At 34.9% G+C, this 26,906-nt stretch overlaps 2 protein-coding genes, 1 long non-coding RNA gene, 1 other non-coding gene and 1 pseudogene across 4 annotated transcripts; 4 read left to right on the top strand and 1 right to left on the bottom strand.

The window, feature by feature from the left end:
- Positions 1-2,539: 2,539 nt before the first annotated feature.
- LOC125185192 (DNA sliding clamp PCNA-like) lies at positions 2,540-4,440 on the top strand (annotated as a pseudogene).
- Positions 3,727-7,735, bottom strand: LOC125185193 (uncharacterized). Its single transcript, XR_007170081.2, has 3 exons — positions 6,275-7,735; positions 5,061-5,198; positions 3,727-4,582 (listed from the first exon to the last, which is right to left on the bottom strand). It is a non-coding gene; the product is annotated as an uncharacterized LOC125185193 (long non-coding RNA).
- Positions 7,736-14,238: 6,503 nt separating this feature from the next.
- Positions 14,239-14,309, top strand: TRNAG-GCC (transfer RNA glycine (anticodon GCC)). The gene has a single exon. It is a non-coding gene; the product is annotated as a tRNA-Gly (tRNA).
- Positions 14,310-16,536: 2,227 nt separating this feature from the next.
- Positions 16,537-17,794, top strand: LOC148934430 (small ubiquitin-related modifier 2-like). Its single transcript, XM_089055985.1, has 3 exons — positions 16,537-16,694; positions 17,340-17,489; positions 17,575-17,794. The coding sequence occupies exons 1-3, from the start codon at positions 16,617-16,619 to the stop codon at positions 17,638-17,640; spliced, it is 294 nt and encodes a 97-aa protein (XP_088912111.1). The 5' UTR covers positions 16,537-16,616; the 3' UTR covers positions 17,641-17,794.
- Positions 17,795-21,505: 3,711 nt separating this feature from the next.
- GH9B8 (glycosyl hydrolase 9B8) lies at positions 21,506-25,882 on the top strand. The gene is made up of 5 exons (XM_048119178.2): positions 21,506-21,795; positions 21,883-22,095; positions 22,535-22,735; positions 23,314-23,568; positions 24,979-25,882. The coding sequence occupies exons 1-5, from the start codon at positions 21,601-21,603 to the stop codon at positions 25,627-25,629; spliced, it is 1,515 nt and encodes a 504-aa protein (XP_047975135.1). The 5' UTR covers positions 21,506-21,600; the 3' UTR covers positions 25,630-25,882.
- The last annotated feature ends 1,024 nt before the right edge of the window (positions 25,883-26,906 follow it).

The following is a 26,906-nucleotide window of genomic DNA, read 5'->3' as shown; positions in this document are numbered from 1 at the left end:
CCGTGCCGAAAAGTTCCGCCTCAACTATGAGGGAACGTAGGGAGTATTTTTTGTATGCTTATACATATATATGCATACTGTCTGATGCAAAGTAGAGTTTAAGAGGAAAATAATGAGTAATTAGGTGGTTATTGAATAAATTTTTAAGTAATGTATTTTCATATCTAAATCGAAATAAAATACTCCCTCCGTCCATAAAAGGTAGAGTAATTTGTGTATGACACGAGTTTTAATGTAGAATTGGTAAAGTAAGAGATAAGGGATAAAAGTAAGAGAAAAAGAGAAAAAATAAGTGAGAATTAGTGTTAGTGGAATGATGTGTAGGATTATTATTTGTTGAAAGCTTTCCATAAATGAATGTGCTCTATTTTTTGTGGACGGCCAAAAATGATAATTGTGCTATATTTTTTGTGGACCCTGTATTTAAAATTAATCTATTCTTATAACTAGTATTGCACACGCCCGTGCGATGCACAAACTGAAATAATTAAAATATTTTTAATCAAAATCAATTAAACAAAACTACGAATAATATTATTATATAAAAATTGTAATTAATTAATGTGTACTCCATAATACAATTAATTATTGGTGAAGAAATTTATAAAATTTTATATAAATGATTTACACCAAATCTTCAAACCAAAATATATATTCACATACTTTATTTACTTTTTCAGTTTTGCATATATATTTTATATAAATTACTATATATCGACCTTCAACTTATACTCTGTGTTCTAATCAACGAGTGTGCCTATTACTTTATTACTTTAATTTTTATTTTAATTAAAAGACTATCATATTTCTTTCTTTTTCATTTCTCATTTAATTTGTTTATACTATTATACATCAAAATTTATTTATTTAAATTGATAAATTTTTAAAAAATACATATTTATTTATGACATTAATTAGTTTAAATTAATAAGGCATATAACTTAAATAAAAAATCAGTTTTGCGTATATATTTTATATAAATTACTATATATCAACCCTCAACTTATACTTTGTGTTATAATCAATATGAGTGTGCCTATTACTTTATACTTTAATTTTTATTTTACTTAAAAGAATATCAAATTTCTTTCTTTTTCATTTCTCATTTAATTTGTTTATACTATTATAAATCAAAATTTATTTGTTTAAATTGATAAATTATTAAAAAACACATACTTATTTATGACATTAATTAGTTTAAATTAATATGGTGTATAACTTAAATAAAAAAAATTAAGAAATCCCATAACGTAACTTTAGTAATCGGTTGATGAAACTCATTGATTGAAATATATAACTAAACGAAGCTTTAATAAATTAAACCTAATGTATAAAATCGCGTTTTCATACCACAACGTCTTCTTCCAGAATTTTGCGTCCTCCCAGAAATTGATCTTCCCATATTGAACTTCATCTAACATGGTCAAAGTATGTTGTTATTTTCTTATCAGCATTTAACATAAGCAGATCCACGGGAAATGATGCTCTCGAAGGGATGGAAGCAAACAATCGTAACAGAAGCGCAGTGGCCTGGAGAACAACCACTGGATCGGGAGAATGTCCCCTTGCTCATCTATTTTATTTGTACATAGTGAGAAAATATGTACGTTCAAACCCCAAAAATATATGACTCCCTATAAGAAAAATGAAACTGATCATTATAAAAGTATCATTACATGTACAAAGTAAATCATGAATAACAAAAGGCCATCTGTTACGAACTTGAATCCTTCGAGTGGATTCTAACTCCAACAAAATAACTAAATTATGGAAATTTAGAAAACTCGATAAACTAAAGAAAATGAACTTGATAAACTAATGAAAATGGAAATATACTTTTCTATTCTTCTCTGCTTAATGCCAAAGGATTACAAATATTTATAGAGAATAATGTGCAAAGTAAATCATAAATAACAAAAGGCAATAACTAATTGATGAGAAACGTGCAACATTATGCCACTAAATATACCACTAATCCACGTGGAAACTAACTGACTCAAAACCAAAACACGTCATCTTCAACATTCATGTTTATATTTAAATTTAAATAATAATATTTATTTTAAAAGAGCATTTTCCTAAATATTCCAAAACTCACCTTTATATATTGTATAGATGGATAGATAAATTATGGATTAGTTATACTCCACGTATATATGGAAACTGATAAATTAATATATATGGAAAATATCCTAGCATCGAGCCACTCTTATTGATCTCAAATCTACAATATAGATTTGTAGATAGTAGATTATTTTCTTTAATAAGATCTTTATTTAGATAGTAGATTTTTATCTCCTATAATTTAATATTGGAATATTATAGTTTGAAATTAATTGTTTCATAATATTTATTGTCAGTCTATATATTAGTACATTTTTGTTAACAATTTTCACATAAAGATATTGATTATAATTTTATTTAATTAATTTGTATTCTAAAAATTAATATTTTAAAATTATTTTAGTCTGTGCATACTACTATAAAAATCAAGGTTATTTCTTTTAATTCCAACATTACTACGAAATTTCCGTCGAAGATGATGGAGCTACGGTTGGTGCAGGGGAGTGTGTTGAAGAAGGTTGTGGAATCGATCAAGGAGCTTGTAACCGATGCCAAGTTCGACTGCTCCCCCACGGGTTTGTCGCTGCAGGCTTTCGATCCCAGCCACTTGGCGCTGGTGGCGCTGCTGCTCCGTTCGGAGGGATTCGACCACTACCGCTGCGACCGAAACATCTCCATGGGGATGAACCTCAACACCATGACTAAAATGCGATATCATCACTTTGAAGGTCCACCACGGCACCGACTCTGTCACTTTCATGTTCCAATTTTTTATTTTTTTTTACAGCACAAGATAATAAGAAGTCAAATTTTGAGATGAAGCTGATGGACATTGAGAGTGAGCATCTAGGTGTTGTTACAGAATAGAGCAATTGTGTAATCGAGATAAACAGAAACGTAAAGAAGACACAGATTTACGTGGTTCACCAACGTTGCGTTGGCTACATCCACGGGCAGAAACGGAGAACATATATTATCCAGAGTGTTTTCAGATTACAGAGTTATGCGCCCTACTTCTATATAAATAGGTACACAGACGACGGGCTAGGCCCAATACAAAATTAGGACCTAAAACATAAACATGTCATAGCGTCGGGTTCAAGGCATACTAACACTAGGAATGCCAAAAGCTAAGTACAGAGGCGGACCTACACTCATTGATGGAGGATCCTTGGAACCCCCAACAATTTGCGTTATTACTATATTATAGTATGCATACAATACAAAATGAGTTCACTCTTTAGCTTAGTTGGCTTGGGAAGCTGCCTTGGCACCACCAGAGCATGAGTTCGAATTCCACTAGCTCAAGTTTTATTTTTGGGCCATTTTCATAAATTTTCTTGTACTAATTCATATCTCTCTAGTAAACAATTTATTTTTATGATTCCCATATAAATTCTTAGCTACTAATTAATTTATTTATACATTTTTTATTTTCTCACTATAGTAATTTTATGTAAATATTGTTATTTGTAAGATTATAAAGAAATGTATCATTAGTTTATATTGTTCATTCTTAAATTATTTATCTCTCATCATCCATCTCTATCTCGTAGCTCTATAATGTTATTATCGGACTATTTATGACCTCGTTGACACTAAAAACATACACAATTGTTAATACTCATTCATCCGTGAAAAATATTCTCATTAATGGACGACACGAGTTTTAATTCGTAATAGGTAAAATATATAAATTAGGAATGACTTTCTATTTGTAGTATGAGCCTAATTTTGGTAGACAAACGGAAATAGAAAGATGAAACAATTTGTACTGTGGACGAAAAAAATACTAGTAATTTGGAATCCCCAGTATCAAAATCCTGCGTCCGCCACTGGCTGAGTACCATGCTATTGTTCGCATGCCATCTGTTGAGTTCTCTAGGATTTGCAAACATCTTAGTAGCATTGGTGACACAGGTGAAGTGTGTGTGTGTTCACTGCTACAAGACTCATTCCTACCTCTGCTTGTTTCTTGCAGTTGTCATCTCTGTTACAAACGAAGGTGTGGAGTTCTCATCCACGGCTGATATTGGAACTGCAAATATTGTATATAAGCACAACACCACTGTTGACGAGGTGAATGTTGATTCTTCTCATCTTTGTCTTAAATGAATGATGACCACTCATATGCTCTTCTTTTGTTATGTTCATGTTGTGCAGCCAGATGATGCCATGTAATTGAGATGAATGAGCCAGTATCTCTCACAGTTGCTCTTAGGTATCTCAAGTCTCAACTCCTTCACTAAGGCCTCCCCATTGTCTACCACTCTCACTTTAAGTTTGTCCGAGGACCTTCCATTGGTGGTCGAGTATAAGATTGCAGAGATGGGCTACATACACTTCTACTTGCCTCCCAAGATTGACGAAGATTGAGGAGTATGATCCGTTCCTTTATAGTTTACTCATTTTTTCATTTTGAGAAGTTCTTTCATAGTTGTCATTTTCACGTCCTCCCCTGATTTAAAGTTTTGAGCAGATCTATTTGATGTTTTGTGATCCAAATCATACTTGGTACCTAAATAAGAAAACAGAGAAAATAAATCATTATGTCATTAACTATATAAGCAGATCAACCAAAGATACAATGCTAATTAGACGAAGCAGGACAGGTTTCAGTTTTAATCATCACAAGGCTACTAACAAATTTCAATGCACCATTTTACCATATTGTCTCATGCACATATTTTCATTCAGAGAATTTTTTTTCATTCCTATTCAAATTAAACAAGCTAAACTAGAAAAAAAAAAAGAAGAAAAAAAGAAAAAAAGAGTAATTTATGTCTATATTGCAAATCTTTGATTGGAATAGTTGAGTCCTGCCACTGTCATTATAAGCCCAAGATTTTGATTGTGCTGATGAAAGGATAGGTGGATCATATGACACCAAAACTTGTCAGATAATTCCTACGTATGGGACTTAAATAGTTTAGTACAGCAAGAATACATGTTCCTATTAAGGTAAATATGTCACTTTATGGGAAGAAGAATATCACCTTTGCAAAATTCACCAATTGCTATCTTTATTTTCTCGTTGTATCCGGTTCTTCCAATGGCTTCCTTTACAAAATCCAAGCCTTCTTTCAAGCTGCAGTCACAAAAACCACCATCTTCTCCAATGTTACATTCACAGCCTGAACAAGAAGGACAAGAAGTTGCATATTTATATTGGAAACAACTACGAGGAACTCAGTAACAAGATAATCAAACAAGGGAAATGCATACTTTGTGAAACATAAACATAGAAAAGAGTTCCTTGAAAATTTGCCAATATTCTGGATGATTGAGATCGTGAAAGGTTACATCAATTGAACACACAATTGATCCTTGAGGTATACACACATATATACAACATCAAGTATACACACCAAATATAAAATCTACTTGCATACCACTAGTGTACTAAAGGAACTCCATCCGTGACATTTCAACATTCGAATGAACCACAAATGTATGTTTGTGAAATGGAAACAGACAGCGAGATGATTGGAAAAACAGAGAACAATAAGTCTCGCAATTTATCAAGTGAAATCCTAAATTAATGGTTTATTTAACTATGTTCTTGTATGTACTAATTGCACGCTTTTCTTGACAAGATAAAGTTGCAATTGAAGAAGCAATGTGAAAAATTGGCTCTTAATAATTTCAGCATGTATGTCGATTCAAGTTGAAAGCTGGGAAGTGCCTGTTTTTTCTTGGTGCACCTTGGCATTTATGCTGCATTAACAGTTGTTTTACCATACGGGTGGATTTGGTGGTCATAAAGCCAAACAACTCAACCAAGTTTCAGAACGAAATAAATATTACCACTTGATTGCTTTTAGTACTCAACAAGATATTGAAACATGCAGTTGATTGAGCTATATACAAATTTAAGAAGTTAAGAAAAGTATAAAATGAGAGCTAGAATGATGAAAAGAATTTTTGGTAACTAAATAGAACGCTTTTATGAAAATCGCTTAATTTTTTTTTTGATATGTGCATAAGATGCACCAAAATGCTCAAACCCCGGTGAGAGGCGAGCAGGGAGTTACAAGCCAAAAAACAAAGAAAACAAAACACAGACCACAGTCACTGGGAGCACTCCGCACACCAAGCAAAGACAACGAAGACAAAGAAACAACTCCTAGCCAGCCTTACACTAGCACAAACGCCACAACCCACAACAACCGCAAACCACCTATTAAAAAGGAAAAGGAAGAAAGCTAACCCCAAGTGGACATCGTAGTCTAGCTCTCTATGCCCAATCCACTCTGTGCCACTCTCTGTGAGAAAATGAGATTCTTTTTCCGTGCACTCTTCGGTTCAACCCATCCTCTAATGCTGTGTAAATTATCCATTACATGTTCTGGAGAGAATGGGAAGTCCCAACACCATCCGCGTACCCACAGACCAAGCCGCCATAAGAGCCTCTTCTTCTCGAAATCCCAATTAGGCTTGAAATCATGAAACACAACCTTTTTTCTTATATCCCAAATAGACCACGAGACAACAAAGAACATTGACACCCACAATTTCTTATCAAACTGCTGGAATGGAGCCCCATCCAAGAAAGATAGCACATTCTTGGTTCCTTGGGTAGACAAATGGATAAATTCTACCTTTCGCAGCAAAAAAAACCAAAAGATGCTACTGATCTTACAACTGAAGAAAAAGGTGCTCAATGGTTTCCGCTTCATCCTTGCATAAAGCGCAACGATCATCTTTGACGTTGTTAACTCTATATCTGAAAAGTCTCTCCCTGGTATTCAACCTGTCTTGAAGAATGAACCACATATGAAGTTGTGCCCTTGGAGGGGCGAGGTTCCTCCATGCAAGTCGCCCCTGCTCGCTCAAAGGATTCACACATTCCATAAGCTTGGTAACCTGCAAAACAAAGTTAGAGACCGAGAAGGAAACTGACTTGTCGCATGACCACACTTTCACATCTCTTGTGTTTTCCTTCAGCCTTATGTGATTCACAAATGCAAGTAGGTTCGCAACCAATTCATCTTCCTAGGCAAAGAGATTCCTTCTCCAATGAAGAATCCATCTCCACTCTCCATTAATCCATTCTCCCATTTCTTCAATTATATCATCCTTTTGTTTCGAAAGTATGAATAATCTGGGAAAACCTCTTTCAGACATTCCTCACCGGTCCATCGATCAAGCCAAAATCTTGTTTCGGCCCCGTCTCCCCCTTTCATTCTAATACCTTTTCTTGCAACTTCTTGTACCTCTTCTATGAAGCACTTGAAGTTTGTGATCTGCCCCCATATACTGATTCCTCTCACTCTGAACTTGAACTTGAGGACTCTTAGCGTTAATGATACAATGAATGGACTTGCCAATTTCTTTCCAAAGTGGTTTCTGGTCATCTGCAAATCTCCACCACCATTTAAAGAGCAGTGATGCATTCTTTATGAATATGTCTCCAACCCCTAGTCCTCCTTTATCCAGATGTCTCTGAATAATTTCCCAACGGATCAGATTACCGCCCTTTTCGCCCGCTTTCTTTCTCCAGAAGAACCGTCTTTGAAGTTGAATGATGCGACGTGCCACCTGTTTGGGTATCCTGAAAAGACTGAGATAGTACATCGGAAGATTATTGAGAACCGATTTAATGAGGATCAGTCTCCCTACCTTCGATAAAGTCTTCGATTTCCACAGAGCCAACCTTTTCTCCACTTTATTGATAGCTGGGTTCCACATGTGAACTTGCCTGGGGTTCGTGCCAAGAGGGGTGCCAAGGCTTGTTTAAGCATGGTTTTCAAAAGCAGTTTAAGCATGATTTCAATGTTATAATCCTCTTTCTTATAATTTAATAACAATCTGCTTAAATACGATTAAGCATGGTTTTCAAAAGTAGTTTGTTATTAAATTAGAAATAAATAATACTCACTTATAAAAGTTATAATCCTTCGTCCCTAACAATTTGTCACTTATTTTCTTTTCTGCTCGTCTTCAAAAATTTATCACCTTTCATTTTTATCAATTTTAGTGGTGGACTTCACATTCCATTAACTCATTTTCATTTACATTTTATTATAAAATTAATATATAAAAGTAAAATTCACATTTTACTAATTTTTTTAACCCGCTTTTTATTATATTTTTTAAAATTCATGCGAGTCAAATGTTGTCAAATTATTAAAGACAAGGAGATTACAAGGAATTAAAGGATAAGTAAATAAAATAGTGCTAGAGAGTTATGAAATAATGGCTACTTTACAAATATTCAATACTAGAAGGGCAATGATACCTTTTAAATAAAATAATAATAATTTCTTCTAGAAAGAGGATGGGATAATTTTTATGTTCTATATAATTATAGAAAGTCTAAACATTAGAATAAATAATTAAAAATAAAAATTTCTAGAATAACATAGAATTGGCTATAAATAGCACCAACCTCGTCATTTTCGAAAAGGCATTTTCGACCCCTTCTCCCCTAGTGAAGATTCTAATTAATACGTAAGTACTTAAGTATTGCTACCCTTGAAAATGATATCTCTCTTGGATTCTAATTAATACTAATATAATTAAGTTTATTTTTCTAATTAATAATAATAATATAATTAAGTTTATTTAATAAGCATCTTGAAAATTTAATTATCAATTTTTTTTAGAAATCTACGAGTTGAAAGCAAAGCCCCTTTGAAAAATGAGAAAAATAAAAAAAGGCATGCTGATGCCAGAAACCTTCCCTCCTCCCACTAGTGAGGAGGAGTTGAAAAAAAAGGGAGAATTGAAAGTTCCAAGATGATATAGAATTAGCCTGGATTCTGTCAATTTGACAGAGTCCAGAAAATTCCATTGAACTTGGTTTTGCCGCTGTTGAGGGCCTTCCCAAAAGAAGAAGTAGAGGCTATAGAGAAGACTGGGCTGGTGGTGGTTCATGCCATCGATAGCCGTGGCAAGTTCTACTCCATTGAAATTTTATAAAAGGGACAGTAATATCTAGAACGGGTTAGCTTGATCTTCAAGAAAGCAATGATGTAGGAAAACTTCATCCCTAGTGATTTTTTTTCCTACCGAAACATCTAATGATTCTTGTTTGTATTGGTTATGAGGATGTGGCTGATTACTTGGGGCGAGAGTTGAAGTGTTTGGTCAAACTGTGAGTGTTGATATTTAGTTTCTTGAATATTTATGTGCTCAAGGTAATGTGATGTTAAAAACTTGGGTGCTGAGATCTGAGTTGCTATACATTATGGTGTGAAATTGCACGATGGTGGCATTTTGAGCTATGCGTAGTTGACTAAATTTGTGTCTCAGACCTGCAATGGTGAGCCTGGATAGGCACAAGTTCTTGGGATTGTATGTCCTATTTCCATTAGATGACGATTCTTTGTATACTTGCATTCAACCATCAATGCATGCCTATTTTATGTAGTCAAAGTTCTGTGTACACAGTATTTTATGTAGTCAAAGTTCTGTGTACACAACATTCCTTGCTCTGCGATTTGAACAGCATGGGATCCATCCCCTACTAGGCCTAGGCTTATGATACCTTTTTTTGCATGGCAATTAGTGGTAGTATCTTGAAAGAAATATACCATTAAATACAAGGAGTAATTATGATAGACCTGTTGGAACATATATAGGGGTGGTTCGGTACGGTATACCGTACCGGGAGTGCCATACCGTATACCGTACCGAAAGTTACGGTATGACAAAAATCATACCGATACCGTACCGTAAGTTTCGGTATACCCGGAAATTCGGTATGGCAGTTTTCCATACCGTTACCATACCATTACCATACCGTGTTATCGGTATACCATACCGCATTTCGGTATACCGTACTTTTGCGGTATACCGAACTGCGATATGGCATTCCGATATACCGTTATACCGTGTTTTGCGGTACGGCATACCGTTATACCATTATACCGTGAAAAAATCTACTATATCCAAAATATTAAAAAAAAATCTAGTTTTCAACTACTTCAAAAAATAGGGTTCCCAATTTTGATTCTTTTATTTTTGTATAACAAAAATTCTTATTTTTTAAAATTTAGTTTAAATATAGCATATATAAATATATATTTATATATTATATATATATCAATCCGTGTACCGGTATACCACGGTATACCGAAGCATCGGTATATACCGAATCTTCGGTATACCGGTATATACCAACATACCGAATCTTCGATATACCACGGTATGGGAAATCTAATACCGTTACCGTACCGATCTCTATCGGTAAGGTATCATACCGTACCGAAAACTACGGTATACCGAAAAACCGGTATTTTCGGTATTTTTTCGGTACGGTAAGTCCGGTATTCCGGTATTTCGGTATAATTCCCCAGCCCTAAACATATATAATAAAAAATATTTTTCGAGTTTATTTTGAATTTGATAAATTGCTTGTATATTGTAAACACTCTTCATTTAATGAGAATAATAAATGTTTTCTTCATACTGTGTATTTTATTTTAATGGGTATTGGCCGTATTTTAAAGCGCCGGAAAGTAAGATCAGTCTAAGTCTTCTACATTGAAGGTTGGGTCGTGGAACAGGTCATCACAGTAGGTGGTCCAACCAATACCTTGTAGAAGTAAAACTTTTTCACAACCTTGATAGGCTTTGACTACCTATCACGAAAGGTTGCAGTGTCCATCCGAAAGTCATCTTTACCTTGAGAATGACTAGTGACACTGGTGTGGTATAGCATTGAAAGGATCTAAAATAATAGGCACGTATTTATTGCTATCTACTGTAAGACGATGTCTTGAAGATTTAATATTTCTTAATCTTTGTAATAATTTAGGACACACATTATTCGATCATACGCTGCTTTGACTTATCAGTGGGTGCGGGTTTTGTGTAACCCAATATTCCTGATATCTTGGGCAGTAGTAATTGATAACTAGTATGGTGTCAGTTTTATTATTACAATGAATCATGTGCCCGCGTGGTATGACTATATCCCCAAGAGGTGTTCAAGAAAAGTTCTATTATTCGGAAGCCCAGCCGGTTTGGATTTTATCCAAGAACAATAGAAAAGGCAAAGTATATCTTAATATACTTCTCGTACTAGACAAACTCTTGGAAATAAAGATATTGATTAATTTAAAGTCCATAGCAGACTTCAAATTAATCAATGGATATAGAAAGTCTTAGACACGAGAAATAATATATTAAAGAGGTTAACCCGGATTGCTTGTAATCACGGATTGGATGGGCGGTCAATATTTCTTCGATAGTGGCACAAGAAATATTCCATTGGCCTTATATTAAATTATGTGTTACTCCCTCCGTCCCGCTTAAGATGACACATTTTCCTTTTTAGTTTGTCCCAACTAAGATGACACATTTCCTTTTTTGGTAACTTTCTCTCTCTAATTAATACACTCAACCATTTTTTCTCACTCCTATTAAAATATTCATCTTTCTTTATCTCTCTACTTTAATACTTACATCTACCTTCTCTCTCTAATTAAACACTTTAACCAATAACTCCTAAAATCCCGTGCCGGCTAAGCAATGTGTCATCTTAGCCGGGACGGAGGGAGTATAATTTAATTAGTAAAGAAGTCCAATGTGGGAGGCCCAATCCAAGCCCCAAAGATCCTTAACCCAGCCCACATAAAACTCTATAAAAAGAGATGAAGGAGGCATGACAATACACACATCACAAGAGTGAAACCCTAGCCTCCACACATCTAATTTTCGGCCCCCTCTCTCTATAGAGAAGTCGAAATTTGCATCTTCTGTGTTCTTGACATTCTTGTCTTCTCCTTCGAGATCCCTACATTTCTAAGAGATTCCTCCCACAAGGAATTTAGATCTAGAGTTGGGTCATAGGTTAGAAGATCCTTTGTCTTGCAATCACATTGAAGAATCAAGATCTACACGTGGAGAAGTAGCGAGCCACTTCGATTCTTTGGAGAATCATCATTGTAAGTATTCAACGACATAATTTAATTATAAGTTATGTGATTAATTGCGCAATTATATGTCACTACATGTTCAAGCATGAAACTGAATCGGTCTACATAATCACCTAAATAGATTCTTTATGTGGATTTATTTAATTTGCAATTTTCGCTGCGATTTCCCCAACAATTGGTATCAAAGCCAGGCTTTTAGGGCTCTGATTATGTGGATTTAATCTTGTTTTTACAAAAGTTACATGGATCAATGAAGAATATTTTATATCCATGAGTGAATACTCTAGATCGGCTAAAGAACATTCTAGATCTATGAATTTTATTCAAGGTTGATGAAGAATGTCTTGGCCTACAATAGAGTGTTCCAAGATCTATAGAACATATTCTAGATCTATATTATATAGTTGTTAAATGGAATATTCTAGATCTATAAGAATATTCTTGATTAAGAATATTGTAGATCTATGATAGTTTATTCTTGATCTATGTTTATTGTGTTCTACTTGTGTAGATCTACATTTTTTTTTTAAAAATGTGATGGATGATTGTTTTCATGCTTGCAATATTGCGTGATTGTTGAATCTTGTTGTTCTTCGTTTTATTGTAAACCCACGGGGGTTGACCGTGGTAGATTAGGGTTTCATACAAGAATTGAAGATGAGGCCACTAGTTCTAAAACAGTGGATGGAGCCACTAGTTCTAAATCAGTGGATGAAGAGCCCGAATCGCGCAAACGTGCAAGACCTGATCCAAGTGATGCAGTACTAAGACGTGGTAGTGGAGTCAGAACACCAAAAATATTTGGTCCTGACTACATTGCTTTTATGTTGGATGAAGAACCAACGCCAATAAAAGTAGCCTTTGTTGGCCCAGACGGGTTGCATTGGAGAGAAACTGTTAAGACGACTTTCGGACGGACACTGCAACCTTTCGCGATAGGTAGCCAAAGCCTATCTAGGTTGTGAAAAAGTTTTACTTCTACTACAAGGTACCGGTTGGACCACCTACTGTGATGACCTGTTCCACGACCCAACCTTCAATTAGAAAACTTAGACTGATCTTACTTTCCAACGCTTTAATTATATAATTTAATATATGATTAAATACAGCAATACCCATTAAAGTAACTTTCCGACGCTTTAATTATATAATTTAATATATAATTAAATACAGTCAATACCCATTAAAGTAAAATACACAGTATGAAGAAAACATTTATTATTCTCATTAAATGAAGAGTGTTTACAATATACAAGCAATTTATCAAATTCAAAATAAACTCGGAAAATGCTTTTTAGTACATATGTTCCAACAAGACCTTCGATGGTCTATCGCCGGAAATCAAGAGCACACGAAATTAATTTGTGAACGGAAAATGATAAACCTTAGTTGAAGTTCTAGCGTGCGTTTTCACGCCAAGAAGAATGAGAATAAATTTATGTTTATTTCTCAATGATTTAATTATCTATGAGATTCTAGTATTTATAGAATCCGCAACCCTAGATGATTCCTAGTTCGTCTCGGAAAAGAACCGACAAGAAAACACGATGATATCCTAACCTAAACCCAACGATATCTTGCCAGGCAAGATATCAAAAAAATTACAAAATATTACGTGAATTAAATAAACAAAAATAAGTCTTAACTATGGAAATAGAAATAAACTAAGATATGCAAAGATCTTCAGTCATCCATGAAGTAGTTAGGCCTCTTTCGGGTGCGGGTCGGACGATCTACTCGTGCTGGCTGGGCCGGCTTTTAGATGGGCTTGGGTCGTGATTGGGCCAGGCTCAGTGCTGCTGAGCTGCTCGTCCAGCGTAGGGAATGGTGACTAGGCAGGCAAAAGGATCCCTATCAAATTACTAATTAATATCTATATATCACTAATGTGATTAAAAACAATCACGAATCAAGATGCGGTTGCCTATCGATATCGAAACAAGATTTTGTTGGCATCAGGTTCATTCAACGCAATTTAACTAAAATTTACTAATGTTGATAAAAGTTTTAATTTTGTGAAATTGAATAGGATAAATTTGATTTATACTTTTAAAAGTTTGTCATTGAATTTTCTTTTACTATGCGTTGATGAGTTAGCAAGTTATCAATTTGTATATAAAGTTGTAATTTATATATAAATGTTTCCTGTCATAATTTATATTGTAATTCGTCCTATAATTTGTTGTAATTATTCATTTTTGAGATGTCAATTGAAGGTTTAAATTTGAATCGTCCTGTAGTCATTTTTCGTATTAAATAATCATTTATAGATATAAAGCATCAATTAGCACCAGTGGTCTAGTGGTAGAATAGTACCCTGCCACGGTACAGACCCGGGTTCGATTCCCGGCTGGTGCATTGCTGTGATGATTTCTTTGCAGGTGGTTATTGGGTAAACCGCTACTTGCCCCTATCTTTGGGAAAATTTGCAATCGCATCTGAGCTAGTTTTTATTTTTATTGATAAAGATCACTGATTATATAATTGGCCTAGGGTAAAAGTGATCATTGTGTTCAATCTTCACAAAGCACTATAACACCAAAAGATTATAGTGTAAAACCTGAAGTCTCATAACATTCTAGTTGATTACTATTCTAGTTGATTACTTAAAAACGAGGTGTCAGAAATTATTATTTTTAAATTAATTATATAGCATTGAGTATAAATCATTAATTATATATTACTTTATTTGTTAATAGCGTGATGATTTTCGTAGCCGGACTCAATCCTGATAATTTGAGTAATACGCAGTTAGTTTTTCTTGAGGTGCTAGAATTGTTATTGTATTAAATCGTGTCCTGATTAATGTCAAGTTGATTATTTTCACTGGCGGTCTTTAAAACTAAGATTTTGTACGTCTAACTCTGGTCAATTGGAATCTATTTCTAATACAATAAATAACCATCATGAACTAGAAAGCTCTAATAAATTAAATTAGTTAAATTAAACTAAATGTGATTAATTAATTAACGAATATTGGATATCTTAAACATAAATATAGGTGTATATTGTCTTTTTTAGTCAAATTGCATAATATGAACTGGTAATGTAACTTTGGTTTCAACTGGTAAGATTGAACCATCTATGCAAACCAAATCCAATCCAAGTGCAATTCCTTCATTCTATTTTCCTTTTTCTAAGGGAGGTCTTAATTAATATAGATTAATTATATTTTCCTTTTTCCAGGTGCAATTCATACAATTTATTTGCATAGTTGGGCGTTGGGTTGCTGAATCTCTGCCAATTTATGGGTTAATTGGCAACCCAAAGGTTAGATCATTTTTTAACCTTTATGTTTTTTTCTAATAAAAAAACCCGCACATTTACTAAAACTAAATCAAGTGGTTGTATGTCATATGTAGGGGTGGGTAGGGGTGGGTAGGTACGGTATACCTTACCGAAACCACCATACCATATACCTTATTGTAAACACGGTATGCGAAAAAGTCATACCTTTACCTTACCAAAGTTTTTGGTATACCGAACTTCGGTATACCTTATTTTCGGTATGACGAATTTCCATACCGATACCGTACCTCATTTTCGGTAATACTGTACCGAAGTTCGGTATACCTTACTTTTGCGGTACCTGACTTTCAACATCAATTAAATTAGAAAATTAGAGTTTTTAGAATATTACTTATTTTATAATTTTAAAAATAATGTATTTATAATTATATTTATATTTCACAATAGATTTTATAATTTAAGAATATATAAAATATATTTTATATATAATTGTGTTTATATTTTTGTGGTATATACCTTAATTTACAGCATATATCTTAATTTACGGTATATACCGAATTTAGGTATGTAGCAGTATATCGCGGTATTTGAAAATTCATACCGTTACCTTACCGGAATCTTTCGGTAAGGTATCATACCGTACCGAAAGTCACGCTATACCAAAAAATTCGATATTTTTCAGTATTTTTTTCGGTACGATAAGACCGGTATTTCGGTATTTTCCCCCGCCCTAGTCATATGACTCATATCACATGATTAACAGTCTTTATTTGCTGAACTTAAAAAACTGAAAAAAGCACATCTAATTGACATGGACATACATTTTTGGCCCTAAGTTTTTAGTCCACGGCATATTTCTATTCAATGGAATATATACTTGGGTATTTCTTTGCAAATCAACGGAATATATAATTTTTGTACTATTTATTAAGTGGGAAGAAATGGTTTAAATGGATTATTTTGTTTATTAAGTTGATGAATAATTCAAAATTATAAAGTGAAAAACTGGAAGAATCCCAAAAAATCCGAGACCTAATATTTTTCATAGAGTAAAGGTTAAAACCAAGGAAATTATAAATAGATTAGACTATTAAAATAATAATATCATATATCATATATGTAAATCAAATCCTCCTTCCCTAATAAACCTACCTCCAATGTGAGAGATAACTACGAATTTTTGAATCCAAAACTGAATAAGATTCGGCAATTTGCACTCGAAAAAAACAGAATATTAAATTGATACTGTGCGACGCATTCCAGCCGTTGGATTGGAAGCAACGCATGCGAAGCGTCGATGCAGATATAATTTTCCCCCAATCAAAACTCTCCGCCTACCTCAGAAATTATATAAAGGGCAGAAGTAAAACCATAATCACAAACAAACATCACTTTTGAGTTGAAGAGAGGAATAAAATGTCGGCTCCCGGTGAGGAAGATAAGAAGCCCGGTAGTGATCAAGCTGGACACATCAATCTCAAAGTCAAAGGCCAGGTTCATCTCCTCTATCTCCTTTCGATTATGTATCTCCGTTTAATTTCGGTTTTCGCTATTGTATTTGATTCGTTTGACCTAGGGTTTTGAATTTGGTCACTTGTGGAATTTAGATTATTTTTGTGCTTCTACCTTGAGATTGTTTCTGGCTGTTTTTTTTGCCGATTTGTTGTCGCGATTTTAGTGATGTGGCCGAAATTGCGTTGATAAAGGTGTAGATGTTTTGGTTCTCATGTTTTAAATCCTAAATATTATATGTCTACTATATGTTCCGTTTTGATAAGAAAATTTGTAAATTGTCAGTGAAAAAGGCAAGCAATTTTTTTAAAGGATATGTGCCAGTGACTTGAAAACCAGAGTGATTCTTCCAACTGCAAGTTTATTTATTTTTGCTAATGTGTAGGTGTTATTTTTATAGTTTGTTTATCGCTTATATGTAGATGTTCTTTGATTTGATTGTTTTGGAGCACAGGATTTGGTGTGAGATCAAGTTTTCTTGAGTTTGAAATCTTGTGTGTTGGATTGTGGATTTATGGTGTTAGGTTACAATTATTTGGCCATTTTTTGTTTTGTTGGAGTCGTTTCAATCCGGCTGATCTAGAGAGATCTAGAGATTGTGCAGTAACTTGTTTACTCGTTGTGTAGGATGGAAATGAGGTTTTTTTCAGAATCAAACGAAGCACGATGCTAAAGAAGCTTATGAATGCTTATTGTGATCGGCAATCAGTGGAATTTAGCTCCATTGCCTTTCTGTTTGATGGACGTCGCCTGCGGGCAGAGCAGACCCCTGATGAGGTCTGATTCATATAGTATTGTTTATTGATCAAGTTTTCATGTTTTTTTTTCTGGAATCTGACTTTTAGTTCTTGTGCCTTTTCAGCTGGAGATGGAGGATGGTGACGAGATAGACGCCATGTTACACCAGACCGGAGGTGCATTTGCCTAGATAAATATGGTCCTTGGATATGTAATATGAATTAGCTCTGAATTTCAAATACTTGAGTCTTTGTTCAGACGTATCTATGTTCAAATTTCCTTTTAGTTATGCAGTATGACTTGCTAGACTGAGTTTGGTTTGGTAAAATTAATATTTTATTTTCTCTCTTGCGATCTTTTTTCCCCTTTTCCATCTCTGTTGTAGCTCTTGATAATAGAGTTTAGCTCAACTTCTACCAGCATATGTTCTAGAGGTCTCATTGGTTGCGGTGAGCAGTGCTTGAAATATTTGTTTGGTGTTTGGTTGATGGGAAGTGTGGCCATGTAAGTGGTTGGAGAATTGAATTTTAGCATTAGTTTGTGTGGGCTGCTTGTCTTAATCAAGTTTGAGCATTGATCTGTAGTGTGCCAAATCTATATGATCTTAATATTGTTAGGCAATGTCAGAAGCAAATTATATTTTATTTTAGTTTATTGTTTTGTTCTCTTGGTGAATACTCTGTTTTAAGATGAGTGCAGTGTCCTGTGTTTCCTATTTTTCTTGTTCGTTTTAGAGAGAATTGAAGGATAAAGTAAGGTTAGATATTGGGTATTGGAAATCTGATATCCAAACCTGAAAAATTGGGTAATTGGATACTCGATAATTGATTTTTTGGTTTTCGGATTGGGTATTGAGATTTTTGGATTATCGGGTATTGGTTTACCTGATAATCTAAAAATTATGTATTATACCCAATTTTTTTTTAAACTTTTTATTTAATTTAATAAATTATGTACTAACTTTGATTTTTAAAAATGTTAAAAATTGAATGTACTTTTGAGGGTCTTGAGATGTTGAAGGATTCATCTATTTTTTTTATTTCTTTTAATATTCTATATGGGGATTTTCAAACAAGTTATGACCCATAATTTTGTGTGCGCCAGTTCAATAAAATTTATTACTACTAAAATTTTGAATTTGATAATTAAAGTTATAAATTAATATACGAGAATAATTATATTAATCCTAATGGGATTAATTATAGTTATAGCTGGAAAAAGAGTGAGTATATAGTGGTCACACGTCCAGAATTAATTTTATTGTTCTTGAGTAATACTTCAAAAATATTGGCTTTCATGACCAACAAAATCTTAGGCATCAATCACAAGATTTTATTAAAAAATAATCGAAAATTATCTGTGAATTTGACATTTTTACATAGTTAAATAAGTTTTCGAAGTTTAGGTTATACACAGAATAAATTAAATTTGAAGCTATGAACTGGAGATATTCACTGAAAGTTCAAGCTATAAACTAACTTTAAAATTGAACTAAAAAACGGTAGCATATTATTTGTTAACATTCTACTATAACTAAAATCTTGGAACAACTATATAACTATGGTTTTGACTAGTGGAGTTTGATAAAAGCTGCTTGAAACTTTAGTTTACTGGTCATTATTTTCTCTTAAAATTAATCTACTTTGAGTTTGTATCAAATTTAAACAACTAACTTTTTTGAACAAGTTTGTAGTTAATTTAAAAAAAAAAAATTCAAAATGGGACTGAATACTCGAAATCCGTTTTGGACCGAGTATCGGGTATCAGTTATTGAAAAATTCGGGATCAGGTACCTGAAATTTTCAGATCGGATATCTGTAGATGTCCGATTTGACAAGCCTAATAGAATGTGTATCATACTATACCACTTGATTTAGCTGGTATATCATACTTCCTCCGTTCCATAGTAACGTAGTCATTTCTTTTCGGCACGGAGATTAAGAGAAATTGTGTTAGGTGAGTTAAGTAAATGAAGAACAAAGTGGAAAATAAAAAAGGTAGAGAGATGAAGAGAGGAAAAAGTAAGAGAGAGTAACGTAGGTGTGAAAAAATGTGTTGACTTTTATTAAAAAAGGAAATGACTCTATTACTATGGAACGTACCAAAATGCAAAATGTCTCTATTACTATGGAACGGAGGGAATATTTGATTTCAAGCTATTACCATAGTGCTCATTTTTTTCGCGCTTGAAAATTCTGACTCTAATTCTCGATCTTCGGTTTTCAAGCTAACCCATGGGGCCAACTGTTTATGAATCTTCTCAAAATCAAATGAAAATGCTTTCTCTTGATTTTATAGAGTATTGATTATATGCAGTTTTTTGTTCGTTGGGATTCGATCATATGAGGTTTCTGTTTGTTGGAATAATCTTGGTCTTGGACTCTTGGTATATGTGGAAGTAAGAAAACTATTTCTAGCGTATGTTTCAACGAATTCCAACTGATGCAAATTGTTTTATGACAACAAAATGCCTCCATTTCACAAAATTCAATCCAAAGTTATCAAATACTCCTCAGTCCGCGAATAAAAGTCCCATTTTTCTATTTTAGTTCGTCCGCGAATAAGAGTTCCGGTTCACTTTTACCATAAATGGTAATAGGGTTTTACCTTCCACCAACTCATTCCACTCATATTTCATTTAAAACTAATATATACAAGTGGAACCTCTATTCCACTAATTTTTTCTACCCACTTTTCTTAATATTTCTTAAAATCCGTACCGTCCATGAATGAGACTCCTAATGGCGGATGGAGTGAGTAAAAGATTTGGATTAGGATAGACATTTCATACATGTGTATATCAATGCAGGAATTGTGAAATTTCCTTGTGTGAGATCAGAATATCAATGCGTTGATATTCTAACTAAAGTGGTGATTTCAAGAAAATTTGCTAGAGTACTAGTCGAAATCACCTCAATGAGAAAGAAATAAAATGAAATCAAAACTTACTCGAAATTTTAGATTGATTAAAATAATAAAGCTCTTAAGTCTATAAAGGCATATTCAATTGTCTCAGGAGAAAAACACAATTCAATTATCAACCATATCAAATTTACACTGATGACTTTCCCGTTTACTTGTTATTTTGATTAATCTTATTCTTCCTCTCGTTGGATCGGAGGCTCGTGGAACACAAGCTTTTCTTATCTATTTCACCATCTTTTGGGCAATCTATTCTGTTCACCAGGTTCTCTCTTCAATTTGCAAATTTTGTTTGTTGGCATATTAATTCGTCTCAAGATATTGTATGAAACATACTACATATTTCAATAGCAATATAATTGTAAACTAATCATCCAAAAACCAAACATGTCAAAGAGAAGTTCCATTTGATCATCCAACTATTAAAATCTAATTTTGACATTGGTGTTGAGAATTTAAATAAATTTGAAAATTCAACAACATTCTAACAAGTAGTAATATGTGCTTAAACCGTCAAGATAAGAAATCTTCTATCCTTGAATTCTTACCTCCATTTTGATTTCGTGTCCCACTACTAAAATAGGTCTGTCTGTAATCAAGATCATATTTTGAGTACTTGTAGTCTCAGTAATAATTAAGTTATTCAATTAAATTTTATTATAAGCCCAGTAACTTCATGTGCAAGTACAGTATTCCGGGTAACTTGAGGTGCAGTAATTAGTATCATCTGCCATATAGTCTTTTCTCTTTTTTCCTCACAAGGGAACAAAAAGGTCATGTAATTAATAGGAATCTACATCTGCCATTTCAAATGTATAAATGATGAGGCATCTTCACATTCAATATTTTGAAAGAATTCGAAAATTTCCCCTTTCACATAGCAACTGTTTCATTCACTCTACACGCACATGTAATTTAACATTCACAACACAACACATAAAATAAGGTCAATGTTTTACACTCGCTAAAGTCACCTATATATCTAGTGGACCCTCCCACTAATTAATTTTACTGTATAATCCAACCTAAATTTAGTTATATTATTTATTCCTAAAGTAAATAAAAAATAAAATAAAAATACTAATCTCATGCAAGATTTGCGATGCTATAAAAAGAGGGAGGCTATCACGCTATAGTGAGAGGAAAAAAGAAGAAATAAAAGGAAAAGAAAGAAAGTGATTGCCTCAGGAAGCAGAGGAGAGCTTCCTCCCCCCATTCAAATTCAACAATGGGGTTCAAATTATGGCTCCAAATTCTTCTCCTCTTCCCCACTCTCTCCCTATCCCACCAATTCTTCGACTACGCCGACGCCCTCACCAAGAGCCTCCTCTACTTCGAGGCGCAGCGCTCCGGCCGCCTCCCCTACAACCAGAGAGTCACCTGGCGCCACCACTCCGGCCTCACCGACGGCCTCGAACAAGGGGTGGGGCCCACTTCCTCCTCCTCTTCTTCGTCATCGTCCTCTTTATTAATGACGCTTCATTAACAAATAAAATATATTTATAAATAGGTGGATTTGGTGGGAGGCTACTATGACGCGGGCGACAATGTCAAGTTCGGCCTCCCGATGGCCTTCACCGTCACAATGCTGTCGTGGGGCGTCATCGAATTCCGCGACGAGATCGCCGCGGCGGGCGAGCTACGTCACGCGCTTGAAGCTATCAAATGGGGGACTGACTACTTCATTAAAGCACACACACATCCCCATGTTTTGTGGGCTCAGGTAAATTTCAAAAGGTCTCAGTTTCGAGTCCATCGTTTTACTACTTCTAAATTAGTTAAAATTATAAACAAATGAAATCAACTTTTAGCACGAGTTTTCACGAGGATTAAAGGAAAAAGTAGTGGGCTTTAAATCCCACAATCACGCCGGAAATAGAAGTGCTTGGAAAAATCTACATCTTTGAAAATTTGAATTTCATCAGCAGTAACAAACGGCCCCTTAATTTTGTGCGTGGGGTCCGGAATTTCAAATCTTGTTTTCTAGTCAGTCTACACCGAGTCTTAGTAGTAATAACTAGTGTCGGTTTCAGACAACAGAAAATGTCGTGTGTCAAAATAAAGCACGCAATTACCTCGTGATTATGGGAGCATTTCTTTTTGATTGTGACTAATTTAATTAACCATTAATTTTAATTAATTCCGTTAATCGTGTTGGTCAGGTGGGCGATGGCGACACCGACCACCTGTGCTGGCAGAGGCCGGAGGACATGACGACCTCCCGCCGCGCCTACAAGGTGGACGAGGAGAACCCCGGCTCTGAGGTGGCGGCCGAGACGGCCGCCGCCATGGCCGCGGCTTCGATTGTGTTTAGGAGAACAAACCCACACTACTCCCACCTTCTGCTGGACCATGCACAACAGGTAAGTTAGTTAATGAGTTTGTTATGTTAGGTTATTTTTGTTGTCTAAATCATTATTAATATGTAATTAAAGAATGCATATTTAAAAACAAGTAATGAACACAATGACGTGGATGAATTTGGCTATGACAAATTTCCCTAAACACAAGTAGTTGCAAGGCAGTTTGCTTCCTTAAAATAGGTAGGTAGTCCAACTTTCTCGCCACAATTAATAGGGATCGTGATTTGTTAAGTGTCACTTGCACTACAGTTATAACTACTAAAGTTGTAGAGATTTTTTTTTTACTTCAAACAAGACAATAAATCAAGGTTCGAATCATCTCATATATGTGTACATATAATACGTTTAAATTATAATGAAATTGCATTTTACTACCAAACAACCTCGTGGCAAAAGTGTGGAATGGTCTTTGATGTTATTAGCATATGATGATGTTAAAATTGAGAATAAAGTATAGTAGTACTATGAATTTTCTTTTGTTCAACATGTCAAGTATGAAATCTTGAAAATACTTCAGTTTTGTCGATTTTTTCTGCGTTCGTCCCTGACTAGAGTATTTGAATGACGTGTGTATGTAGTTGTTTGAGTTTGCGGATAAATATAGAGGTAAATACGACGAGAGCATCGGAGGAGCGAAAGGATACTATACGTCGGTGAGTGGATACAAGGATGAGTTATTGTGGGCAGCTATGTGGCTATACAAAGCCACCGACAATCTACACTTCTTCAATTATACCATTCATAATGCCATTTCTTTTGGTGGGATCACTTGGCCCATCACTGAATTCAGCTGGGATGTTAAGTATGCTGCTCTCCAACTTATCGCCTCTATGGTAATTTACTTATTCATCTCTCTCATTTGATTAATACTTAGTCCGTTTTAACACGCAAGATGTGTAAGGCTAAACACGATAAAAACACACATTTTAGATCAGATAACTTCAAGAAAATTCTACTAAGCAAACGGACATTTGGGTTTGGGTAAAATTTGTGGCATGAGTTTTGTTACTATATTAGTGTCGGTCGTGATTTTAGCACACATATAATGGGACAAATTATGGAAAGGGTGCCTCCACAGTGGAACAATAGGATTGGTTTTTGAGTCTTTGTTTTCAAATTCATAATCACATAAACCAAATATTTGTTCCCCTTTTGTATATCTAAACCCCACCATCTTAAAAGGCGCAAAGCATTAGCACTTACAAATGATGCACTTCTTGATTGCAATTTAACTAATTTACTTTATCTTAGGATCAACCAACTCTACAAATGTAAAGGTCCTTCTTGATGGCGTCATCACTAAGCTTTGCCTCTTTACTAGAATCCAGCAAAACTAAAGATATTCTCTTTAGTTACTTATTTATAAGACATAGAAATGACAGTTAATCTCAAGATTCTCAACATGGGATTCTCTCCCTCTCACCCACACACCTGCATAAGAGTAAAAATTCAGGGTACGTACATATTATCACGTGTGTTCAATCAATCATAATTGTAATAAAAAAATAAAGAGAGAAATTATTTATGCAATTATAATTGGTTGAACACACCACGTGACAATATGTCTGGACCACTGAATTTTTATTCACTACATACCGAGGTCATTTATAATATTGTGAGTGCTATTGTTTTAATTTTGAATAAATACTCCTAATTCAACATTGGTCCTCTTATCTTCAGACTTCTAATTCAACTGGTGTTTGGTTTGATGGATTAAATAGTACTGAGTTTTATGAATGTTCTTTGATTGGATAATTTAGACTCAATTTTTAGCTATGTTATTATGCCACGTGAAATTAGTCTTGACTCTCTTTCTGTAACAAGAATTAGAGGTGCCCATGGTTTCGGAACCGGCGGTTATGGTTCCGGAACCGCCGGTTCCAGTTTTGGAAATTGTCAAACCGGAACCGAACCGTGAGGGTGTTTCGCGGTTACAGTTCCGGTTCCAAAACTGCCGGTTTCGGTTTCGGTTCCGAACCGACGGTTTTTTACGGTTCCAAACCGTCGGTTTTTTGCGGTTCCGGCACGGTTTCGGTTCGAAAATTTTTGAACCTGAACCGAACCACGGTTCAAAAATTGACGGTTTCGGTTCGGATAAATTCTCATGATTTCGGTTCGGAACCATAACCGACGGTTACGGTTTCGGTTTTAACCGACGATTCAGTAAACCTTGAGCAGGTCTAACAAGAATAACCTCAGTAATATCGAATCAATTTAATCTCTTTGTGTATATCGTGTTGCAGTTGCCAAGAGAGGGGAAAACAGAGCAAGAGAAGCACATCCTAGAAGAATACACCTCGAAAGCAGAGCACTACATCTGCGCCAATCTAAACCTAAACAACGGATCCGCTAACGTACAGCGCACCCCAGGGGGGCTCCTCTACACCCGCCAATGGAACAACATGCAGTACGTCTCCAACGCCGTCTTCCTACTAACCGTCTACACCGACCACCTCCGCTCCACCAATCAAAACCTCTCCTGCCCCAAGAATCCCTCGGTGGGCCCCGACGAGATCCTCTCATTCGTCCAATCACAGGTGGCCTACATCCTGGGCTCCAATCCCATGCGCCTCAGCTACCTCGTCGGGTACGGGCGGGACTACCCCAAGCGGGTGCACCACCGATGCGCGTCCATGGAGTCCTACAGGGACACCAAGACGTTCGTGGGGTGCACCCAGGGGTATGACCACTGGTACGGCCGCAGGAGCCCGAACCCCAACGTGGTCGTAGGGGCAGTCGTTGGTGGGCCCGACAGCAAAGACGAGTTCGCGGATCGGAGGGGGAATTTTATGCAGACCGAGGCTTGCACTTACAACACTGCCCCTTTGGTTGGAGTGTTTGCGAGATTGAATTCGATGGTTAATACTACAACAACGTTGGTTTCTTCGGTGTAAATTGGATGTTTGTATAGGAATTTTGGAGGGATTTTTTTTGATATAGCCTAGCCATTTAGGCTAATTATATCTAAATACGAAATATATTATTCTCTCTGTTAAGTTACATAGTATTTTTTTGAGAGATGTGTTGTGTCAGTGTTACTACAAGTTTTTTCTTTTTTCAAGATTGCCATGTACTTAGAAAAATGGCCGTGGATTTGTTGTTATCTGTAAATTTTTGTGCCTATAACATTGATATAATGTCTTCCAATGAGTTGCGAATTCGTTAACTTTAGAGAGGCTATGATCTCATTTCATGAATGTATCTGAGCTATATATATGAAAGAAAGATCAATGAAATCCTAGTGGGATATTGACACGTAATATCATAAAAATTTAAAAAAGTTGGTTTTTCCCAAGAACTTTAAAATTGACCAATAATATCACTAACTTTACGCTGAGTTTGTTATTTTCCACAAAAGAAAAAATTCCGACTATATTATTAGATTGAAAAACAATTTTGGTGAGTGTGCTTCAAGAAAAACTATCCTCAAATGTTGAAAAACTTGAAGCTCGCGAAGTTGTTGTCGAGAAATTACGAAAAAAAATCCGTATCACGACATTATTTGCCGGAATTTTTTCTTTGGTGGGAAATAACAAACTCGAGGTAAAGTTTGTGATATTATTTGTCAATTTCAAAGTTCGTGAGAAAAACCCAATTTTTTGAAAGTTCTATAATATGAGGTACCAATATCTCAATCCTAATTAGGTTCCATTCTAAAATCAATCAATTTCAAAATGGAGTCTCACTGAATGTTACCATCGTATCAGAGTGGATTGTCGATTGTGGATTGAAACCTTAACTTTGAGTTTATATATTTATTTAAACTGAAAAAGAAAATACATTTATTATCATAAATTTTATATTGTACTACTGTAGGCTGTAGCTGACACGTGTGAAAATATTGTTACTCTTCTCAAACGCATCACCGACGAGAGGTTTTGCAATAAAAACTATGGTCCTCAATTAATTGCTCGTGTTTTTGAAATGTTATTCTAACTCTTTATTGCATTTATCATATGTATATTCGTTTCGAGCTCTAACCACCGATATATCTTCCCACCGACAAAGCAGAATCAGAAGCAGAAGATTTTGAGTAAGCAATGTACATACACACATGACATGGGGTTACGTTGATGGGCTCAGTATTCATTGTGCATTTACTTAAAGATTGCTCTAACTCATAATTTAAGACTTGGAATTCATGAGTGAATGACTACTCAACTACTCATAA

The sequence above is a fragment of the Salvia hispanica genome, chromosome 1 (assembly GCF_029641045.1).
Source record: "Salvia hispanica isolate PSC_SH4W2 chromosome 1, Shi_PSC_v1, whole genome shotgun sequence".
NCBI classification, from domain to species: domain Eukaryota; kingdom Viridiplantae; phylum Streptophyta; class Magnoliopsida; order Lamiales; family Lamiaceae; genus Salvia; species Salvia hispanica.
Note: the sequence above shows the minus strand (reverse complement) of the source record. Positions and strands in the feature narration are given on the sequence as shown.

Bases quoted from the DNA above. Each gene is read 5' to 3' on its own strand.
- LOC148934430 (XM_089055985.1), top strand. From the start codon at position 16,617: ATGTCGGCTCCCGGTGAGGAAGATAAGAAGCCCGGTAGTGATCAAGCT. The intron at 16,695-17,339 runs GTTCATCTCCTC...CTCGTTGTGTAG, and splicing joins ATCTCAAAGTCAAAGGCCAG to GATGGAAATGAGGTTTTTTT. The intron at 17,490-17,574 runs GTCTGATTCATA...GTGCCTTTTCAG, and splicing joins CAGAGCAGACCCCTGATGAG to CTGGAGATGGAGGATGGTGA.
- GH9B8 (XM_048119178.2), top strand. From the start codon at position 21,601: ATGGGGTTCAAATTATGGCTCCAAATTCTTCTCCTCTTCCCCACTCTC. The intron at 22,096-22,534 runs GTAAATTTCAAA...CGTGTTGGTCAG, and splicing joins CCCATGTTTTGTGGGCTCAG to GTGGGCGATGGCGACACCGA. The intron at 22,736-23,313 runs GTAAGTTAGTTA...GTGTGTATGTAG, and splicing joins TGCTGGACCATGCACAACAG to TTGTTTGAGTTTGCGGATAA.